Consider the following 18,920-nt stretch of genomic DNA (forward strand, 5'->3'; position numbering starts at 1 on the left):
AGGCTCTAGCCAATCGTGGCTCTGATACCAGAGAGAGAGAGCCAACCTCTCACACACCAAACAAGTGATCTTAGGAGAAACCCCGAAGTGGTGGGGAAAACCTCTGCTACAGATAGGGCTGAACTGCTCCACTATTAAGATGGCAAGCACCAATGAGGGGGGGGCTATATATAACCCCAGCCCTCCCCTAGTCGGTTTGTATACTAGGGCGCCGACCAGCCTGCACCCACAGCCCTAGGGGCCGACCCCTCCTGCTGTACATAAGGGCTGCCACTCAGCCCTACAAGGGGCTGGCCCCCTTTGCCTAGAGGCGGGACTGAGTCTGCCCAATGGGCCGACCTGGCTGGTCCACAAGAGCTGACCCAGCAGCCTATAAAAGGGGATGCTGGGGCCTGGTATCCTGCCCCATAGGTAGCCACACATGCCCCTCATCCTGCCCCTAAGTAGGGGCTGCCATCATGGCATAGACATGCCCACATGTGCCCTGGACCTGGCCAGCAATGACCTGCACCCCTCATGGGAACATGCGCAGCCAACTAAGATGGCATATCAGCAAATGCATCTGCAAAGTCTGAAAACAATTGCTGCATTTCCAAATCCTTCACATCAGGAATGCTGCCCGTGTGAGCCACTGACATATTTAATGCATAAATGGCACTTTCTTTCTTGAGCTCTCGGGCGAACTGCTTATATCTAGATGAATCCAGGAACATGCCCAAACTCATCCTCTAAAATACAACACAGTGTGCAGTTTCAATCTCATGATAGTCCCTCATAAGGTTGAAAACCATAAACTCCATCACGCATAGCAGGGACTAGCTACTATGGCATCCCCACTGATGTCATCAGCGCCCAACCGTGGGTGTAGACCAAGTATAAACATATGCTCTCACACATACAAATGCACACACCCACACATACTTGAGTATTCATTTATACAAACGTCTTCATACTGAGTTTCTGTCGGCACTCCAGAGGTGAAGGGTTATATTTGACATCCCTGGTTGCATAATTCATGTTTTGGTAGCCTTCAAAAGTGCGGGCATCATCACGCCTAAGGTTCACATACTAGTGGAAAGGCATCTCATCACAAATGTCCTCAGGTAGGGAACCAAAGCATCTGAAAACATCTCATCAATACAGCCTGCTATCCACCACTAACACCCTGTTGAAAAGTAGAACCACTCGTCTAAGGGCTGCCCGTGGCTATATGTGCTCACGGGCTGAGTAAAGGGAGCATAAACCCCAAGATGTGCGTGTCTGCCAAATGCATCTCTCTACAAGGACTACATACCAAAAGGTTGAGAGGAGGACCTCTCTCCCACTGCTGTGGAGTGCCATGTAAACCCAAACCAAGGCACGCTGACTGGTGCGGTGAAAGGAGCACTTAACGAATGCAAACCAGCGGGTCAGCCCAAGATAGATGGCTCCATCTGCAGAGGTGCAGAGAGCTGCCAATTGTAGGAAAACTCACATCTGGCAAAAAGGTTCTCTGCGGCACAGAGAATGCATCATCAATACCAAAGTAATCCCCATGCTAGGGTGCGGACTGCTCAAAATAAAATGGCTAGAAGGCTGAAAACTTGCGGTACGGTGAGCATTTGACATGAAGCCTCCGTGTGGAGCTGAGAATGCATCTTGGTTGCCTGCGATTTCGGAAAACTGATAGACCTTTGTATGGTAGAAGTTTGCCAATCCGAGAAAAGAGCGGACATCATGAACATTCTTAGGAGTAGGCCAATTTCGGATTACCTCGACCTTCTTGGGATCCACAGAGATACCTTGAGCGGAAATAACATGTCCCAAATATTCAAGTTGGGTCTTGAAGAACTCACTCTTCTCAATGTTGATGTAGAGAGAATTTGCGCGGAGAACTTCAAAAACTTGGTGAAGATGTTGTTTGTGCTCATGTAGGGATCTGCTGAAAATAAGGATGTCATCGAGGTAAACGATGACGAACTTATCGAGGAAAGGCCTGAAGATGTCGTTCATGAGTGTCATGAATGTGGCCGGGGCATTGTTTAACCCAAAAGGCATGACCAAACATTCATAGTGTCCATACTTTGTTCGAAAAGCTGTCTTGTACTCATCGCCTTCTCGTATGCGTATTTGATGATAACCTGAACGAAGATCAATCTTGGAGAATTGTGTTGCATGTAGAAGTTGATCGAAGAGGTCATCAATGCGAGGCAATGGATACTTGTTTTTGATAGTGAGCTTGTTGAGGGCTCGATAGTCGATGCAGAGGCGCATTGACTTGTTCTTTTTTTCCACAAGTAGTACAGGAGATCCGAAATGGCTGCGACTGGGCCGAATGTGACCTTTGTCGAGTAGTTCGGTGACCTGTCTTTGGATTTCTTCATTTTGAGTGTAAGAAACCCGATAAGGAGGTTTCGACGGTGGATTACTGCCGGGAATAAGTTCAATTGGGTGATCCACTGGTCGTCGAGGTGGTAACTGCTTTGGCAATTCCTGTGGAAAAAGATCCAGGTAGGGCTGGAAAAAAGGTTGGTTGAGGTATTCAGGAGGATCCTTTGTTGGTGTCTCCTCTACTGCCGTAACCAACAGAAGTGAAGTCTTTGCTTGGCGTTTACGAACCCACTTCTTTACTTGTAGGGCAGAGGCAACTGGGGTTGAAGGAGAGTCCCTAGAACCAGTTAGCTCAATAAGTTTTCCCTGGTGGACAAACTGGATAGTATGGCTGCGAAAGCTGATTGATGGATCATAGTCGTAGAGCCACTGTTGTCCGAGTATGACATCGTACCGAGAAAGAGGCATAATGTCGAAGTTCAACTTGTCCGTATAATGTTGGATGCGAAAAGATAAGTTTTTGATCCTGGTGTTGCACAAGAAAGTTGTTCCATTCGCGAGTTCAATCTGATAGTCCATGAGACTAGGACTGGTGGTCAACCGAAGTTTATCGACCACAGAACTGGCTAGGAAATTATGAGAACAGCCACTGTCGATGAGGATGGTGACCGTTGTTCCACGAATCGATCCTTGAACACAAAGTACTTGAGTAGCTAGGGAAGGTTCGGGGTTGCTGGCAAGGCTCAGGTGGATGGTATTCGCCATTCGAACAGCTTTGCCTTTCTTGTCTTGTGCTGAGGTAGCATCTTCTTTTTGGGAAGTGCTAGGTTCCAGATTGGAATTTTGCTTTGGTCGCTTGGGACAATTGAACCATCTATGGTCGCCTGTACAGATGGTACAAAGTCCGTTTGTGCTGGAGTTGTTCTTGTCAATGGCCGCACCTTTATGTTGGGGATGTCGGTAATGACTGTGAAGAAGAAGAAACACGATCCTTGGGGGAGTGCTTCTGTTGGAATCCAGCAAATGATTTCTGAGGCTTCTGCGGATCTTGAGACTGTCGCTGACCTTGATTACCGAAGTTTTTTCGAAACCTGGTGTTATCTTGAGGGCGAGCACCTTTGGCCATAGGAGAGTTCTGTGTGCGATTAGCACTCTGCTTCCCTGTGTTTAGGAAATCTGTAATGCGCTCTGCGTAAGCCATAGCGCCATCTGTGGTGGTGATGTTTGCTTTAAGAACATCAATGCGTAACGAGGGATTTAGGCCTGAGATGAAAGCATGAAGGCGATCATCCTCAGTTAAACCATCAATCTCCAGCACCAATGTGGTGAACTGAGAGATATAGGAAGACAGGGAACCCGTTTGCTCCAACTGTCGGAGTTTTGAACGTGCTTGGAAGTCCGCATTGGCAGGTACAAACTGCTTACGGAGCACGTGTTCAAAACGTTCCCATGTTAACACACTTTTTCCGTCCTTTAAGCGTCTTTGCCACCATAGAAATGCTGTATCCTTCAGGAGGGAGGCTGCCAAGGCAATCTTTTTGCCTTCAGTGAGGTCAACAGTGTCAAAATACATGCGCATTTTAGCGAGCCATTGGTCAACTGTTCGGCGATTACGTTGACCAGTGTAGGCTTCCGGAAGTTTGACGTCAAGTCTTTTAGTTTTGAAAGCTTGAAGTAATCGGTAGAGGGCACGTAGTTCAATGTTTTCTACCTCTGGTGGGAAAGAGTCCGCATCGTCGTCTGGTTGCGTCACGTCATCCTCTGTATGTGCGGGACTTCGAGAATCTTGAAGTTGTTGAACTTTTTGAACCAAGTCGGAGATGCTGTCCTGAAGCTGAGATATTTGAAGTTGCAATAGGGATTCGCCTTGGACGTTGCCTTCAGGGGTCTTTTTGGGACTTGATTCTTTAATCTCTAGAGAGGCTTCACGCGAGCGGTGCAACATGTCGGAGATCCCTGTGAGAAAAGCGCGAACTTGCGCTCTAGTTTGTACCATTCCTGGAAGAGGATTCGGGCTGCTCCCTGAGGTTGCTCATGTTGGAGGGGACAAGCGAGGCAGGATGGAACCACCCGTGGAAATCTGGTAAGGGAGGTCCTGTCTGAGGTAACACTGGAGATGCTGAAAGTGGTGTTACTGCTCGTGATAGGACAGGGGTAGGTAGCAGAGTCCACGGATCTGAAAAAGGGTAAGGAGCTGCTGTCGGAAGTGGAGGATATCCAGGAGAAGGAGTGCCTTCAGAATGTAAATACTGACTTGGAGAAGGTACAACCTGTAGAGGAGGATATCTGGGAGCTGAAGGAGGTGGAGAGTACCCTGGAGATGCCGAAGGTGAAGGGTAAAATTCTCTCCAAAAATGAACAACAAACTCCTAAGGAATATCGTGTTCCGGATATCTTCGTGTCTCGTGGAACACAACCTGTACTGTGCTGAGGAAATAATGTAACTGAGGTGCCTCACGCAGAAGGTAGAGGATGTGGTCCAAGTCACTAGGAGGGCACGTGACACAGAAGACCCAAGATGCAAAGGCTCCGAAATGGGCTGGCTGTGCAATTTGAACACGATATTGTGTGGTAGCTGATGCCTGAGGTGTCCTTGAAATGCCGGGAGAATTACCAAGGGTTTCCATGCTTTAATGTGGATTCTTTCATTTGCTGTAATTTGTTAAAGAGAATCCTTAAAAAGCAGATTGGAAAGACTCCACCTGGCAATAATTTATTCTGCCAAGTTATTGCGTAGAAGAAGGCTGCAAGTCGGTGTCCAGAGATCCATGGTGCAATGGTTTGCGAGGAGCGCTCGATACTTGTCTGGTCCAGGCTGTCAACAGGCTGTCTTCATCGCGCGAAGAGCTGCAACTGGTGCTGATTTGGCAGGACCCAATAATTGGCGAAACAAGGGCTGCGGGCTGGACTGCGCAGGAAAAGGCATGAGCGAATGAACCTGGCGAGGCCAAGGAGTTGTGTGCAGGCTGTTCGTACAGAATGGTGCAGGCTGTGGCAGGTTGCAGGAAATTTCACAGGTTTGTACGGCAGGGGCAAGGCTGCAGGGCGTGCGCAGGCTGTACGGTGCAGGCTGCTGATGGTACGGCGCAGGGCTGGTGCAAGGCTGGTGTAGGGCTGCGCAAATTGTACGTGCAGGCTGGCGGATGGTACAGCGCAGACTGCGCAGGAGAAATGGCGAGGCGTGTGCAGGGCTGTACGGCCAGGTTGCGCAGATGGTACGGCAGGTTGCGCAGGCTGTACGGCGCAGATGGTACGGAAAATCCGTACGGCTGACGCAGGCTGGCGCAGGTGGTACGGCGGGATTGCGCAGAAGCTACGGCGAGGCTGGCGCAGGCTGGTGGCTGGCCGTACAGGCTGACGCAGGTGCTGCGCAGGCTGTCAGAAAATTCCGTACGTAGCAGTTTTTTTTGGGGAAGAGGCTGCGACTCTTCGTTGGGCTGCCTAATGGGTTAGTTGCCCCAAAAATTAAATGGGGGGTTTAGTTAACCCTAGGTAGCTAGGGTAAACCTAGGGGTAGGGGATGGGTTTATTTTTTTCCCTTTTTTACCCCTCTAGGTACCCTTTTGTAGGTACTTGGGGCCTAGGAGGTGTGCCTATTCGAAGGGGTGTGACCCTTGGAATAGGTGCACCTGTTCATGAGGGGATATGTCCCTATTGTTAAAAGGGGTGTGACCCTGCATGAATAGGTATGTCCTTTTGTCCACGATGGGGTATGTCCCATGAGTGAGGAGTCGAGACTCGTCACCAAAAGGTGTGTCCCATGGTGGAAAAGGTGCGTCCCTTGGTTTTGGGACAGCCCAAGTACCTGAAAAGACACGATTTTTGTCGTGTCCATTCACATCAACTTGTGATGTGAGGGAGATGGAGAGGCCAGGATGACTTTAGGCCCGGTAGGCGTTTAAAAATTTTACGCTCATCCTCTCCATCTCTTCCATGCACAATGTGCACGGATGTCCTTCTAGCGGCAAAAATGTATCAGATCAGCGCTAGAAGGTGGGGGGCATTTCCTACAGGCAGGAGCGAATTTTGCTCTGATACCACTGTAAGAAATCCTAGATTTACTATATTTAGAAATGTGCTAAGGAACAGAAAAGAGACTGAGATAGCAGAGAACAAGGAATAATTGTATTGCTTGAATATCTGTAGGGTAGATGTAGTTGTCATCCATACAATTGGGCCTCTCTTATATAGAGAGTGAAGAGTCACACATGAAAAGGTGTGTACTCCAAAGGGTATGTGCATGAAGAGGTGTGTACCCCTTGTGAAGGGTGTGACCCTTGATGAGAGGGTACATTACAATAGGAATGTCTCTTCATTAGGATGTCTCTTGTGAAGGGTTGTGCCTCATTAAGAAGTGTCCCGTCGAAAGGGCAAGTGTCCCGTCGAAAGGGCATACCCTTCCACAAGTGTCCATTCATTAAACCATCCATAAGTCTAGAAAGAGAGAAAGGAATACGTCACAGATCGTGACATGTCTGTGAGGGGGGTAGGGGATCGGCGTTCTAGAAATTACCTCCAGAAATCCTTGGAGTTGCTACTGAACAGGATGTTTAGTAGCGTATCCTCATTCTGGCACAGGAAGGCTAGCTTCTTGCGACGGACTAGGCGGCGATATTCCCGGGTGAGGTGTGGGTCAGCCCTAGCATTTCGTTGGGTCGTGAGTCGGAGTGTGCGACGTAAGGCTTTACATTCGTCATCATACCAGCTATTGCAAGGGGTGGAGCCAACAAGTGGGGGGCGGGTAGACCGAGTAGTGTAAGGAAAGATGTGGCGGGCTGCATTGTGGAGAGAGTGGGTGATGAGGGCGGCTCGGTGATCTAGAGAGGGTATGGTGTCTATGTGTCTCAGGAGAGAGGCTAGGTGGGCTGAGTAGTCAAGTGAGAGATTATGATCAAAGTGTATATCATGATAAGTGGTGTAGTGCGGAGTGTGGCTGGAAGGGGCTCGAGGCGTGAGGAGATGAAAGAAAAGGTAAGTGTGGTCGGCTCCTAGGGGTAAGGGTGCGGTACGGAAGTCAGTGATCTGTGAGGCTAAAGCAGGAGATCCCAAAATGTAGTCGACGACACTGGCTCCTCCGCCATGTGGAAAACATGTGAAACCAGAGAAGGCGGGCCACCGATCTAGTCCATTGTAGATGACCAGATCATGTATACGTCCAAACCTGCCCATATGCAGTAACGGGGGCTCGACTGTCGGTCGAGGAGCGGGGGAAGCCCGAGTCCTCTATGTCCATCTCAGGTAATAGGACCGAATCTGAGTGGAAATCCAAGAGGGATGTCTGATGTGTGCCTGTCCGTGCATTGAAATCCCCAACTAGGAGGACCTCTCCGCGTCTGGAAAACTCCACAATGTCTGGGTGGAGATCTAAATAGGAGGATACACCCGTATCCTCGCGTAGCACCCATGCAAAGTGTGACGTCTCAGGGGGGAAGTAGCAGACTGCAATAAAAAGGTCGCGTGTGAAAAGGCGTCGTAAGCGGAGCCATAGATAACGGGCGTGAACATCCCGTCTGACCACGGATATCAGACTAATGAGTGCTGTACGGAAGAGTACTGCAACTCCGCCTGAGCCTCGGACCCTCCCAGTATCTCTGGTCTCCTCACGGAATATTGACTCCCAGGTATAGCCACTGACCGAGGGGAGAGGGCACTCGGGGCTCTGGTGTGTCTCTGTATAGAAAACTATGTCACGTCCAATGTATGACTCTGAGAAATTCCCAGGGTCAGACCATAGGGTACCATTACAGTTCCATATGGTGCATGCCAAGGGTACTGTGTGCTGAGTCTGAATCTCATAGACCATGTCTCCCTATTTGGGGGGGGAGCCTGCTACCGTGTCTTGAGTACAGGTGGTGGGGCTCGGCGGCAGGGGCCAACTAGCAAGCGGCCATCTCGGACGACAGCCCACTTCCCCTCCTGACGGGCTGCATCTCGCTGCTGAAGTAGGATGCGCCGCTCCTCTACCTGCATAGGTGTGAGATCCTCATCCATGAAAATGGTAGGGTGGTCCCGCAGTGTAGCGCGCTGCCTGAGTGCTGCAAGTCGAGCCTGAGTGTCCCTGAATCGGATGATAAGTGGCTGTGGACGTGTGGGATCCCGTCCCGTGCACCATGCATGCTCGATCCCATGCTCGACGAGGCCGAGGGTAGAGGTCACGAAAGCAGTCGCGTCCACGAGGGGGGTAAGTGAATCTGCTCGGGGGATACCTTGAACTCGGATGTTGAGAGCCTTACTGGCCCTCTGTTCCTGCTTGGCGATGGTGGCTGAAACTGCTGCTTTGGGTGCCCGTCTCGCAACATCTACCCATCTTGTAGTCTCCTCAATAGCGGTTTGGATGGTGGCGATCCACTCCTCCACATCTGGTGTGGTGCGCGGGACCGCTGTAATTGTAGCGGTGAGGGAGACCACCTCCTGACGGAGGTGAGTGATCTCCTGGCTCATGCTCTGGATAAGTTGGTCCTGTACTACGGTACGATCCCGTAGCCGATGCAGCTCCATAAAGATGTAATCAAGCGTCTCAGGTGGGATCCGAATGGATGAGAACTGGGACATGGCGTATGGCTGGGGGGCGTGGGGGATATGCTGGCTATATAGGGCAGGGGAGTCGAGAAAGGCTGCTGAGTGAGAGGTAGAGGGGACATAAGAGTGGTGCAGAAAAAAGGGAGCTGTGTGGGGAGTGAGGAACTGTGACCCTCTCCTATGGGGGGCAGGCTGAGGGCGGTGGTAACGGGGGTAGTGGGTACACTGGTAGGGGAGGCAGTGATCGGAGTCGAGCTTATAGCTGCGGTAGAAAGAACTCCATTGGTGCCCATGGCACCTGATGTTTTCAGGACTGGCTGGCTATCAATTGCTAGTCCACTCCTGGAAATACGCTTTGCGAGGTCTCCCACAATTGGCTTCGGAGACTGTTTGGGTTTGTGGGCCATGGTGGGGGCCTGTTTAGGTGCACGATAGGTTCCTGCAGAGGCGGGGCGCGTTTTTCATTGCTATAGGGTGCGCAGGCCTGCGCAGGGCCAGTGGCAAGCCAAAGCGTACAGCTCGTTGTGGCCTACAGATCAGATTAGAGTGGAAGAGGTCGAGCAGATGGTGGCGCAGGTGGCGAGATAGGTCGGTGACGGGCTGATGGCGGGTAGGGCGATGGAAGGCTGATAGCGAGCAGGGTGAGTGGCGGGTTGATGGAGCAGGGCGAGGGCGGACTGGTGGAGCAGGTCGATGGCGGGACTGATGGCGAGCAGGCTGACGGCGAGCAGATGGCGCAGGTGGCGTCGAGGTCGATGGCGGGCGAGAGAGGTCGAGGGCGATGGCGGGGGAGAGGTATGGCGCAGGTGGCATCGAGGTATGGCGCAGGTGGCGTCGAGGGCGATGGGCTGCTGACGGCGAGGGGCTGTCGAGGGCGATGGCGAGGGGGCTGTGGAGAGCGAGGGGGCTGTCGAGGGCGATGGCGAGGGGGCTGTCGAGGGCGAGGGGGGGCTGTCCAGGGCGATGGCGAGGGGGCTGTCGAGGGCGATGGTGAGGGGGCTGTCGAGGGGGGGGGGGGCTGTCGAGGGCTGTCGAGGGCGATGGCGAGGGGGCTGTGGAGAGCGAGGGGGCTGTGGAGAGGTATGGCGCAGGTGGCGTCGAGGGCGATGGCGGGCTGACGGCGAGGGGGCTGTCGAGGGCGATGGCAAGAGGGCTGTCGAGGGCGATGGCGAGGGGGGGCTGTCGAGGGCGAGGGGGCTGTCGAGGGCGATGGCGGGCTGACGGAATGACTAGTCGTCCAGTTAAATGTCCCCAACTCTACCCCATACCATAGGCCTATAAAACATCCTCTACGAGTGACCCAACAACAAAAAAATGTAGTACATATAATTAAAATAAGAGTTTTAAAAAGTGCAACGTTTACATAACAATCAATAGAAGGTTCAAATATCCATACTATCACATAATCCAACATTTGATATGCATCAGAGCTGAAAAACTCACATTCATTAAGCCCATCTCCAATTCAGCCTGCAGGAAATCATCCAAAGCTATTAGAACTCCAGAACTCCCCTCGTGAATCGTAGAAAAAGAATTTTGATTCTAAATATGCATTTAAATTTTTGTTATGAAAGTTAGTAATTACATCGGCAACCTTAAAACCCAGAAAAGTGATCATACATTGCCAGCCTGCTTTGGACTTCATCCAAGCACTAGTGACCTACAAGTTTGCTTTAATGATATATGAAACCAGCCTCTAGCAAACTAAAGGGCAGTAATCCACAACTAACTTAACATCCACATTAGTTACAGCAATAATCCATCACTTCAGCCACTTCCTTTAGTTAAAACCAATGAGAAACAAACTTTAGAACACTAGAAAGGAGGCTAGAATGCCCCTGCTCAAAGATACCATACACCAAGGACACAAATTGGCCCCAAATGCTTTGGCACCCCTTTCAGTATTTCTTTATTTCTTCTTTAGTGGAATATTCTCTTTTACAACAAGAGCTCTCCCTTGAACTTATCCTCACTAGCAATCCCTCCATCCAAGCCACTTCCTGGCTTCAACAGGCATCCAGGTCCAAGTACAAACTAGTACCAATTGCCAAGGCAAGGCTAAGGCATCCCAAATTGTCTGTGACCAAATGCATCCACAAGGCATCCAGCTTGCAAAAGAGTGTTTGGCAGTCCCAAAATCAAGTGTCCAGCCTCTCAAGGCAACAAAGCAACAACACAAATCCCAAAATGCAAAGTGACCTCACACAAGGAGAAAAAACACCAAAACTGACCCTCTGGCACCAATTTCGGCACACCCTCTGTGGCTGGCTGTCTATTGATAGCTCGAATTGGCCAGGGCGAAAAGTTGAACCACAAGAAAGAGACAAACAGCTTCAAAAACAATGAAAGTAGCCAAAGGAAGGTCGGAGTAGCTGTACCTGCTATCCATGGAAGAGGGGTGTCACCAAAATGTAAATATCCTAAGTCAAAATACGGTTGACCATTTATCTGATCATGATTAAAGAGTTTTTATCTATCTTAATTATGGTCAAAGAGTTCTTTTAATGGTCAAAGAATTGACTACGGTCAAAGATACTTGACTCTGGTCAAGTAAACCTGACATCGGTCGGGGAGACTTGGTTTATTACCAAGAAGGTTAACTGCGGTTAACCAAAGAATCACAGAGCTGACCACGGTCAGAGAGTGCTGACTTCGATCAACGAGACTTGGCATGCGCCAAGAGGGTTAACTACAGTTAACCAAGATGTGCCAACTTCGATTCGAGAGACTTGACTATAATTAAGGCGCCTCGACCCTTTGTCAAAGCCCCTTAATTATGATCAAGGGCATTGGCTTCGGTCAACCAGAGAATAAATATATATTTTTATATTTGTTATGTGTGCACATGTGTTCAGTGGGGACGCCACCGTGACTAGAATTAGTCCGCAGTGTGTTATTTGCATGCAAAGCGCTAACAATTAATGGGTACCATGGTGGTGCGCTTTAATTAATTGTTGCAAGTACTAGGAAGAGTTATTTTCCTAAGCGCCACGGGAGCCTAACAAGAGTCTAGGAGACAGTTCGCATGACCAAATGCTTCGAAGACTCCAGAGTTGCCCTTAGTGGCATGTAATTAGGAAAGTAATGTAGAATTTGACAAGCGGCTTGTTGCCAAGAAAAAAAGCCTAAGAGCTCATGTAATTTCGTTCACGTTTGGATTTTTGTACGAACAGCTTCCACACTAAACTCTTGTACTCAGTTTTCTCTCAAGTAATAAAAACCTTTGGGGGGGTCCAACCCGACGATTGTCCTGGGCCCTAGCGTCTCTGTTGAGAGAGGGAGAGAGGGAGAGAAATGAGAGTGTGTCTGCTGTCTTTTACGAGGAGAGATTTCATTGGTATCAGAGCCAAGGCTCATGGCCTCCCTAGGCTGTGACGATCTAGTGAGAAGGCAATAGTGGCTAACTGGCAGAGATAGCGCAGAGTGTTTAGTTCTAGATCGTATGCTGAAGCTAGGCTATACGCAAGTGCGAATTAAGGCAAAGCGTACGGTGACCCGAGGCAAGATACACTAGTGATGGCGTGGGCACAAGGAGTGCTGGCTAGTAGGCCTAGGGCCTCATGTCTATGACGGCATAAGGACGCCTCTGACGGAGAGTCAAAGCAAATGGAAGCAATCAAATTGCCGACGAGCGAAGTAGCTACCTGGGTATCGCGTGAACACTCGAAGTGATCTTTGGCTTCCTATGTCAATCCTGGTGAAAGCGATAGCGCTCGAGGAGGCTATGCTATGGCCAATTGTTGAGCAGATGGTTTCATTGCGTGGGTGGTCCCGTCATATATCTGCGCAACGATCGGCGAGGCTTCCATGAAGGCATACATGGAGCAGGTCCGTGGCTCAATGGAAGGTTCATAATGGAGATTAGGTAGGCCAATTACATTGAGCACTGACGGGAGATTTCTTCTCTTCTTTCTCGTCGAACGTGAAGGTGCGATGCACGATGGTCTTCAAAATTCTGTCGCCTACGCCCAAGGTCTCTGACCTTAGGCTTACGTGGCAACCTGACGTGGTAGAGGGGTCTTGACAGGTGGCTGATGTGGCACAGAAGACACGTGGCAGTGCACAGAATATGCTGATGTGTTGTTTTGACACATGTCAGATGATGTGGCAGCCAGCCCAACAGATGACGTGGCAGGACACGTGGCAGCTGACCTGGACTGCCAGCTAGACAGTTGAGGTGACAGACTTGAGGTTAAGCTAACCTAACTTTGGTTAGTGGACTGGCTAGAGGTCCAGTTAGTTGACCCAACCAGACCAGTCTAGTCATTGTAACCAGAAGTTTATGACCTATAATGGACAATATGGTCATTCAGACAAAGCATTGCAGTTCATCGGGCAGTTTGATGCTACATTCGGTACATAAAAGTTTTCAAAATCCTCCAAGTTAAGAATGGTCAGTTTGCACTTGACAGCTACAGCTAGTGCATGGTGGAGTGCACGACCACAGATGGGTCAGCCCCAAAGAGGTGGAAGGACTTCAAGAAAGCCTTCGACTAGCAGTTTATGCCTAAATAGTTTAGAGATCATGTTCTTCAAGATTGGGACAATTTGCATATGGATGCGGGAGATACAGGGGATGTGTACAATCAAAAGTTTTGGGATGCTTATTTGCAGGTTGCACCTTTCAAAAAGATCTCCAAAGGAACCCAAATGAGAAAGTATAGAGCAGGTCTCAGTCCAAGAATTCAGGCAGTAGTAAATGCTTTGGGGGCAAAGAACATTCAAGACCTTATGCATTCAACTTCAGTAGCTAGTCTTGTGCCGTTACAAGATCCATCCACAATACTATCCTTGCATGCAGGACGTGCTGAAAGAAAGAAAACTGACTTTTCAAAATCAGAAAAGAAAGAGTATCCCAAGGTTGAAAAGGAAGGGTTTCAGCCTCAGAAGCCGAGGGGTACTCAGTTTTCAAAGTCATATAAAGGCAAACCCCCATTCACTCTTGAATAGATAGCTGAATTTCGCAGAGATGGGAAATGCTTTAAATGTGGGAAAGAGGGGCATATAGCTGCCCAGTGCCCTGAGAAGCCTTCGGGTTCTAAGGAGCAGAAAAAGCCACAAGTACCACCGAGGCCAATGGTGGGAGCAGTCCCAGATGTTTTGGGGAGTACCTCAGACCCAAAGGAAAAAGAGCTTTTGCTATCATGGGGAAAGATAAGAGATCAGCAAGCATTAATCCTATTTGATCCAGGGTCTATAGACAATTTCATATCTAAAGAATTAGCCCTGAGATTAGGGATAAAAACTGAAGAGCTAGGCAGAGCTCTTGATGCTGATCAAATGTTCCAAGGGAATCCAATGCAAGTTACTCCTTTGATTGGAAAGCTTCGTGTCCATGTGCAGAGCTATGTAGATCAGGAGGACTTCTTAATCTCTCCTCTCAAGCAGCATGATGTTATATTTGGTACACCGTGGTTCCATCAAAAGGAAGTAACAATAGAATACGCTGAGAGGGTGCTGTTTTTTATCCATAGGGGGAAAAACCAGTGTTTAGTTGCCAGAAATAAAGGGGAGACTATCCCCATTGTATCAGATGTTACATGTGGTAAAGCAATAAAATCTGCAATTTCCACGTACATGGTTTTTGTGAAAGAAAAAAAGAATGATATGCATGCTGAAATACATGATGCAGACAAAGATAAATTTCAGTTTCTTGTAAACTTTAAAGATTGCTTTTCCGATGCTTTGCCAGGGGAGTTACCCCCAGAGAGACCAGAAGATCATCAGATAGAGTTAATGCCTGGTAGTGAGCCACCAAATAGACCACCTTATAGAGTCAGTGTGACTTAGAGAGAGGAGATTATGGCTCAAGTGCAGGACTTGCTGGTCCAAGGGTTGATTCAGCCCAGCTCGTCTCCTTTTTGCTCTCCAATACTTCTAGTGCAGAAGAAAGATGGTTCTTTTCGAATGTGCATTGATTATCATGCATTGAATAAGATGACCATCAAAAATAGATTTTCGATACCACGCATAGATGATGTGCTTGACCAGCTCAAAGGAGCAACAATTTTCAGCAGGATAGACTTGAAGAGTGGCTATCATCAAGTCAGGATACAACCACAAGATGTGCATAAGATTGGCTTTTGCACTACATTCGGGTTGTATGAATACTTAGTGATGCCTTTTGGGTTGACAAATGCTCCAGCCACATTCAATAGAATGATGGATCGCATCTTTCAAAAGTACAGACATTTCACGAATACTTTCTTTGATGATATCCTAGTCTTTCCAAAGACAAAAGAAGAGCATAGGGAACATCTTGCTTTGGTATTTCAAGAACTTCGAAATCGTCAGCTTTTTGCCAATAGCAAGAAAAGTGAATTCTTTTTGGAAGAGATCCATTATCTGGGGCATATAATATCCAAGAATGGGATACAGATGGATCCTGCAAAGATCCGAGCCATTCAAGAATGGCCTGAGCTGAAAACTGTGCATGAAGTCCGTAGTTTTTTGGGACTTTGCTCCTATTACAGAAGATTCATCAGGCATTTTGCTAATATAGCAGCTCCACTACATGACCTTACTAAGAAAAATGCAGCCTGAACATGGGGAATATCACAGAAGAAAGCATTCAATACACTCAAGGAGAAGTTGACTACAGAGCCTATTCTTGTAGTCCCGGATCTTTATCAACCTTTTGATGTTGATTGCGATGCTTGTGGAAAGTGTGTTGGGGCTGCATTACATCATAATGGACATGTAATAACATACGAGAGCCGAAGATTGCGTGATGCTGAAAGATATCTGGGAATTTATGAAAAAGAATTGTTGGCTGTAGTTCATGCTGTGAACACATGGAAGCATTATCTTTTAGGTGCAGATTTTACTGTTAAAACAGATCACCAAAGTCTGAGATATTTTCTAACTCAGACAAAACTTTCAGAGAAGCATATGAAATGGGCAAATATGCTGTCAATGTATCATTTTCAGATTGTCCATACCCCAGGAATTTGGAACAGAGTGGCAGATGCCTTGTCCCGAAGACCCCAGGTCAACAATGTGACTATTGCTAATCATCAAGACCTGGAAGGCATGAGGGAGCAATATGCTAATGATGCAGACTTTCAGGAGATTTTACAACAAATGCAAGAGGGGCAGTCCACTAGTCACTATTTCCTGAAAGATGGGTATCTAATGAAAGATGACTGCCTATGCATCACCCAGGAGATGAGGAAAAAGATTTTGGAGGAATGCCATGCACCTCCCTATGCTATACATAGAGGAATTACAGCAACAACTCTAGCACTAGAGAGGTATTTCTTTTGGAAGATATACATCAGTTTGTTACTCAATGCCTTACGTGTCAGAAAGTGAAGTATGATAGACGGAAGGCACCTGGCCTACTTATGCCTCTTCCCGTGCCTCAAGCACCGTGGGAAAGTATTACAATGGATATTTGCCAAGATCAAAGTCAGGGAATGATGGGATTTGGACAATCATTGATAGATTCAGCAAGCAAGCTCATTTCATTCCGGTTCGCAAAACCATAAAGGCAGATCATATGGCTAAGCTTTTCATGGCACAGATCTTTAAGCACCATGGTATGCCTAAGTCCATTGTCAGTGATCGCGATCCCAGAATGACCAGTCTACTCTGGAGAGCTTTATTTGATAATATGGAGACGAATCTGAATTTTTCTTCTTCTTTCCATCCCCAAACAGATGGTCAAAGTGAAGTAGCAAATTCTACAATATTGGATATGCTGAAATGCTACGTGGGTGACCAAGGTTCAGACTGGGAAAAGTACCTACCATTGGTAGAGTTTGCTTACAATCATACAGTACACAGCTCTACAGGGAAAGCCCCCTTTGAGGTCATCTATGGAAAGGTGATTCTGCCACCTATCCTGAGGACCAACGACGAAATATTTGTAGCTGATTAGTTTGTGAGAGACCTCCAGACAGCTTATAGCCAAGTCCGGACAGCAATCGAAAGGTCTCAAGAGAAACATAAAAGAGCTGCAAATAAGCATAGGAGACAGTTAGATCTCAAGGAAGGGGATTGGGTACTTTTAAAGTTCGAAAAAGCTAGGCTCCACAAGTTCAAAGGCAAACAGAAAGTGTATGCAAAGTTCTCTCCCAGATACTATGGCCCTTTCAGGGTTACAGAAAGAATAAATGAAGTTGCATACAGGTTAGCATTGCCAAAGCATTGGAGGATTCACAATGCATTCCATGTGAGTTTTCTAAAGAAATTCCACAGGCCAGAGCCTACAGAGCCAGTATCAGAGGATCCACCAAAAGTGGATGAGCTGGAGGAGGTCCTTGAGCCAGAGCAGATTGTGTACCATATTGTACGCAAAGGCCCTCAAGGCAAGGAGTTTTACAGGTATCTTGTAAAATTCAAGAATTATATGGCATTAGATGCTAAGTGGATGGATGAAAACATGTTATCCGATCATCCACAGCTTTTGGATGTTTACAAGGAAGCTTTTCAGTTGAGGTCAACTGAATAGAAGCCGAGGGGATGTCACCACAATGTAAATATCCTAAGTCAAAGTACAGTTGACCATTTATCTGATCATAATTAAAGAGTTTTTATTTGTCTTAATTATGGTCAAAGAGTTCTTTTAATGGTCAAAGAATTGACTACCGTCAAAGATGCTTGACTCTGGTCAAGTAAACCTAGCATCGGTCGGGGAGACTTGGTTTATTACCAAGAGGGTTAACTACGGTTAACCAGAGAATCACAGAGCTGACCACAGTCAGAGAGCGTTGACTTCGGTCAACGAGACTTGGCATGCACCAAGAGGGTTAACTACGGTTAACCAAGATGTGCCAACTTCGGTTGGAGAGTTGTGCCAACTTCAATTGGAGAGACTTGACTATAATTAAGGCGCCTCGACCCTTGGTCAAAGCCCCTTAATTATGATCAAGGACGTTGGCTTCGGTCAACCAGAGAATAAATATATATTTTTATATTTGTTATGTATGCACATGTGTTCAATGGGGATGCCCACCGTGACTAGAATTAGTCCACAGTGTGTTATTTGCATGCAAAGCGCTAACAATTAATGGGTACCATGGTGGTGCGCTTTAATTAATTGTTGCAGGTACTAGGAAGAGTTATTTTCCTAAGCGCCACGAGAGCCTAACAAGAGTCTAGGAGGCGGTTCGCGTGACCAAGTGCTTCGAAGACTCCAGAGTTGCCCTTAGTGGCATGTAATTAGGAAAGTAATGTAGAATTTGACAAGTGGCTTGTTGCCAAGAAAGAGAGCCTAAGAGCTCATGTAATTCCATTCACGTTTGGATTTTTGTATGAATAGCTTCGACGTGGCCATGTCGAAGAAAAAGTTGCTGTAATTATGGAATTTCCTTGTATCAAAACCTCTGCACGTTCACCAGCCTCACCAGGTCCACCTTTCACAATAGAATGATGAATCCCGGCAATGGAACCATGAAACCAGCCTTCACTCTCACAAAGGGGTAAAATTAGTAACTGACTAAAAATTACAGCAAGTAAACACTTCAAAATTTTAATCCACAATTTCACCAGAGAGACATTGTTCTCCCCTTCACACGGCACTCTTGTACTCAGTTTTCTCTCAAGTAATAAAAACCTTCGAGGGGGTCCAGCCCAACGATTGTCCTGGGCCCTAGTGTCTCTGTTGAGAGAGGGAGAGAGGGAGAGAAATAAGAGTGTCTCTGCTGTCTTTTACGAGGAGAGATTTCAAGGGGCGACTTCAAACCTTGCACCTATCCTCTGTCCAAGCCCCCAGCACTGCACAAACGACCTTCAATCAGGAGAGCATTGAGGAAGCAGCAAATGGGATCGAATCAGCTCGAAAAGGCATCGAACCAGGTCCCTAGTATTCAATTTATGGCCGGAGCACCTCAGAAGGGCAGCAGATCCACATAGCAAGTGGGCAGCAGGAGAAATCGGCAGCTTGGAGAGAGAGAAGAGCAGAATTTGGGTCTCCAAGTGATCACGGGGCATGAGAGAAGAGCCGTATAGCCAGCCAAAAGCCTCAAAATGCATGGAGAAGGCGTGGAAATGAGCATGGGCAGCAGAGAAGAGCCGTACAGCCAGGGAGCAGTCTTGAAATGCCCATTAGAGAGAGCCAAGGACCAAAATCTGCAGCCAAATGATCA

General features: G+C 47.8%; 1 protein-coding gene across 1 annotated transcript in view; it reads right to left on the reverse strand.

Annotated features, from left to right (window-relative positions):
- The window catches only part of LOC147885390 (TLR4 regulator/MIR-interacting MSAP protein), a 106,482-nt gene that overhangs the window by 77,574 nt on the left and 9,988 nt on the right, over positions 1–18,920 (reverse strand). The window contains exon 2 of the mRNA XM_087396733.1: positions 10,273–10,299. Within this exon, the coding sequence (XP_087252859.1) occupies positions 10,273–10,299 (27 nt within the window). The remainder of the gene's footprint in view (positions 1–10,272; positions 10,300–18,920) is intronic.

This window comes from Dipteris shenzhenensis, chromosome 25 (assembly GCF_047967505.1).
Source record: "Dipteris shenzhenensis isolate YYH24624 ecotype China chromosome 25, Dip_SZ_1.0, whole genome shotgun sequence".
Taxonomy (NCBI): domain Eukaryota; kingdom Viridiplantae; phylum Streptophyta; class Polypodiopsida; order Gleicheniales; family Dipteridaceae; genus Dipteris; species Dipteris shenzhenensis.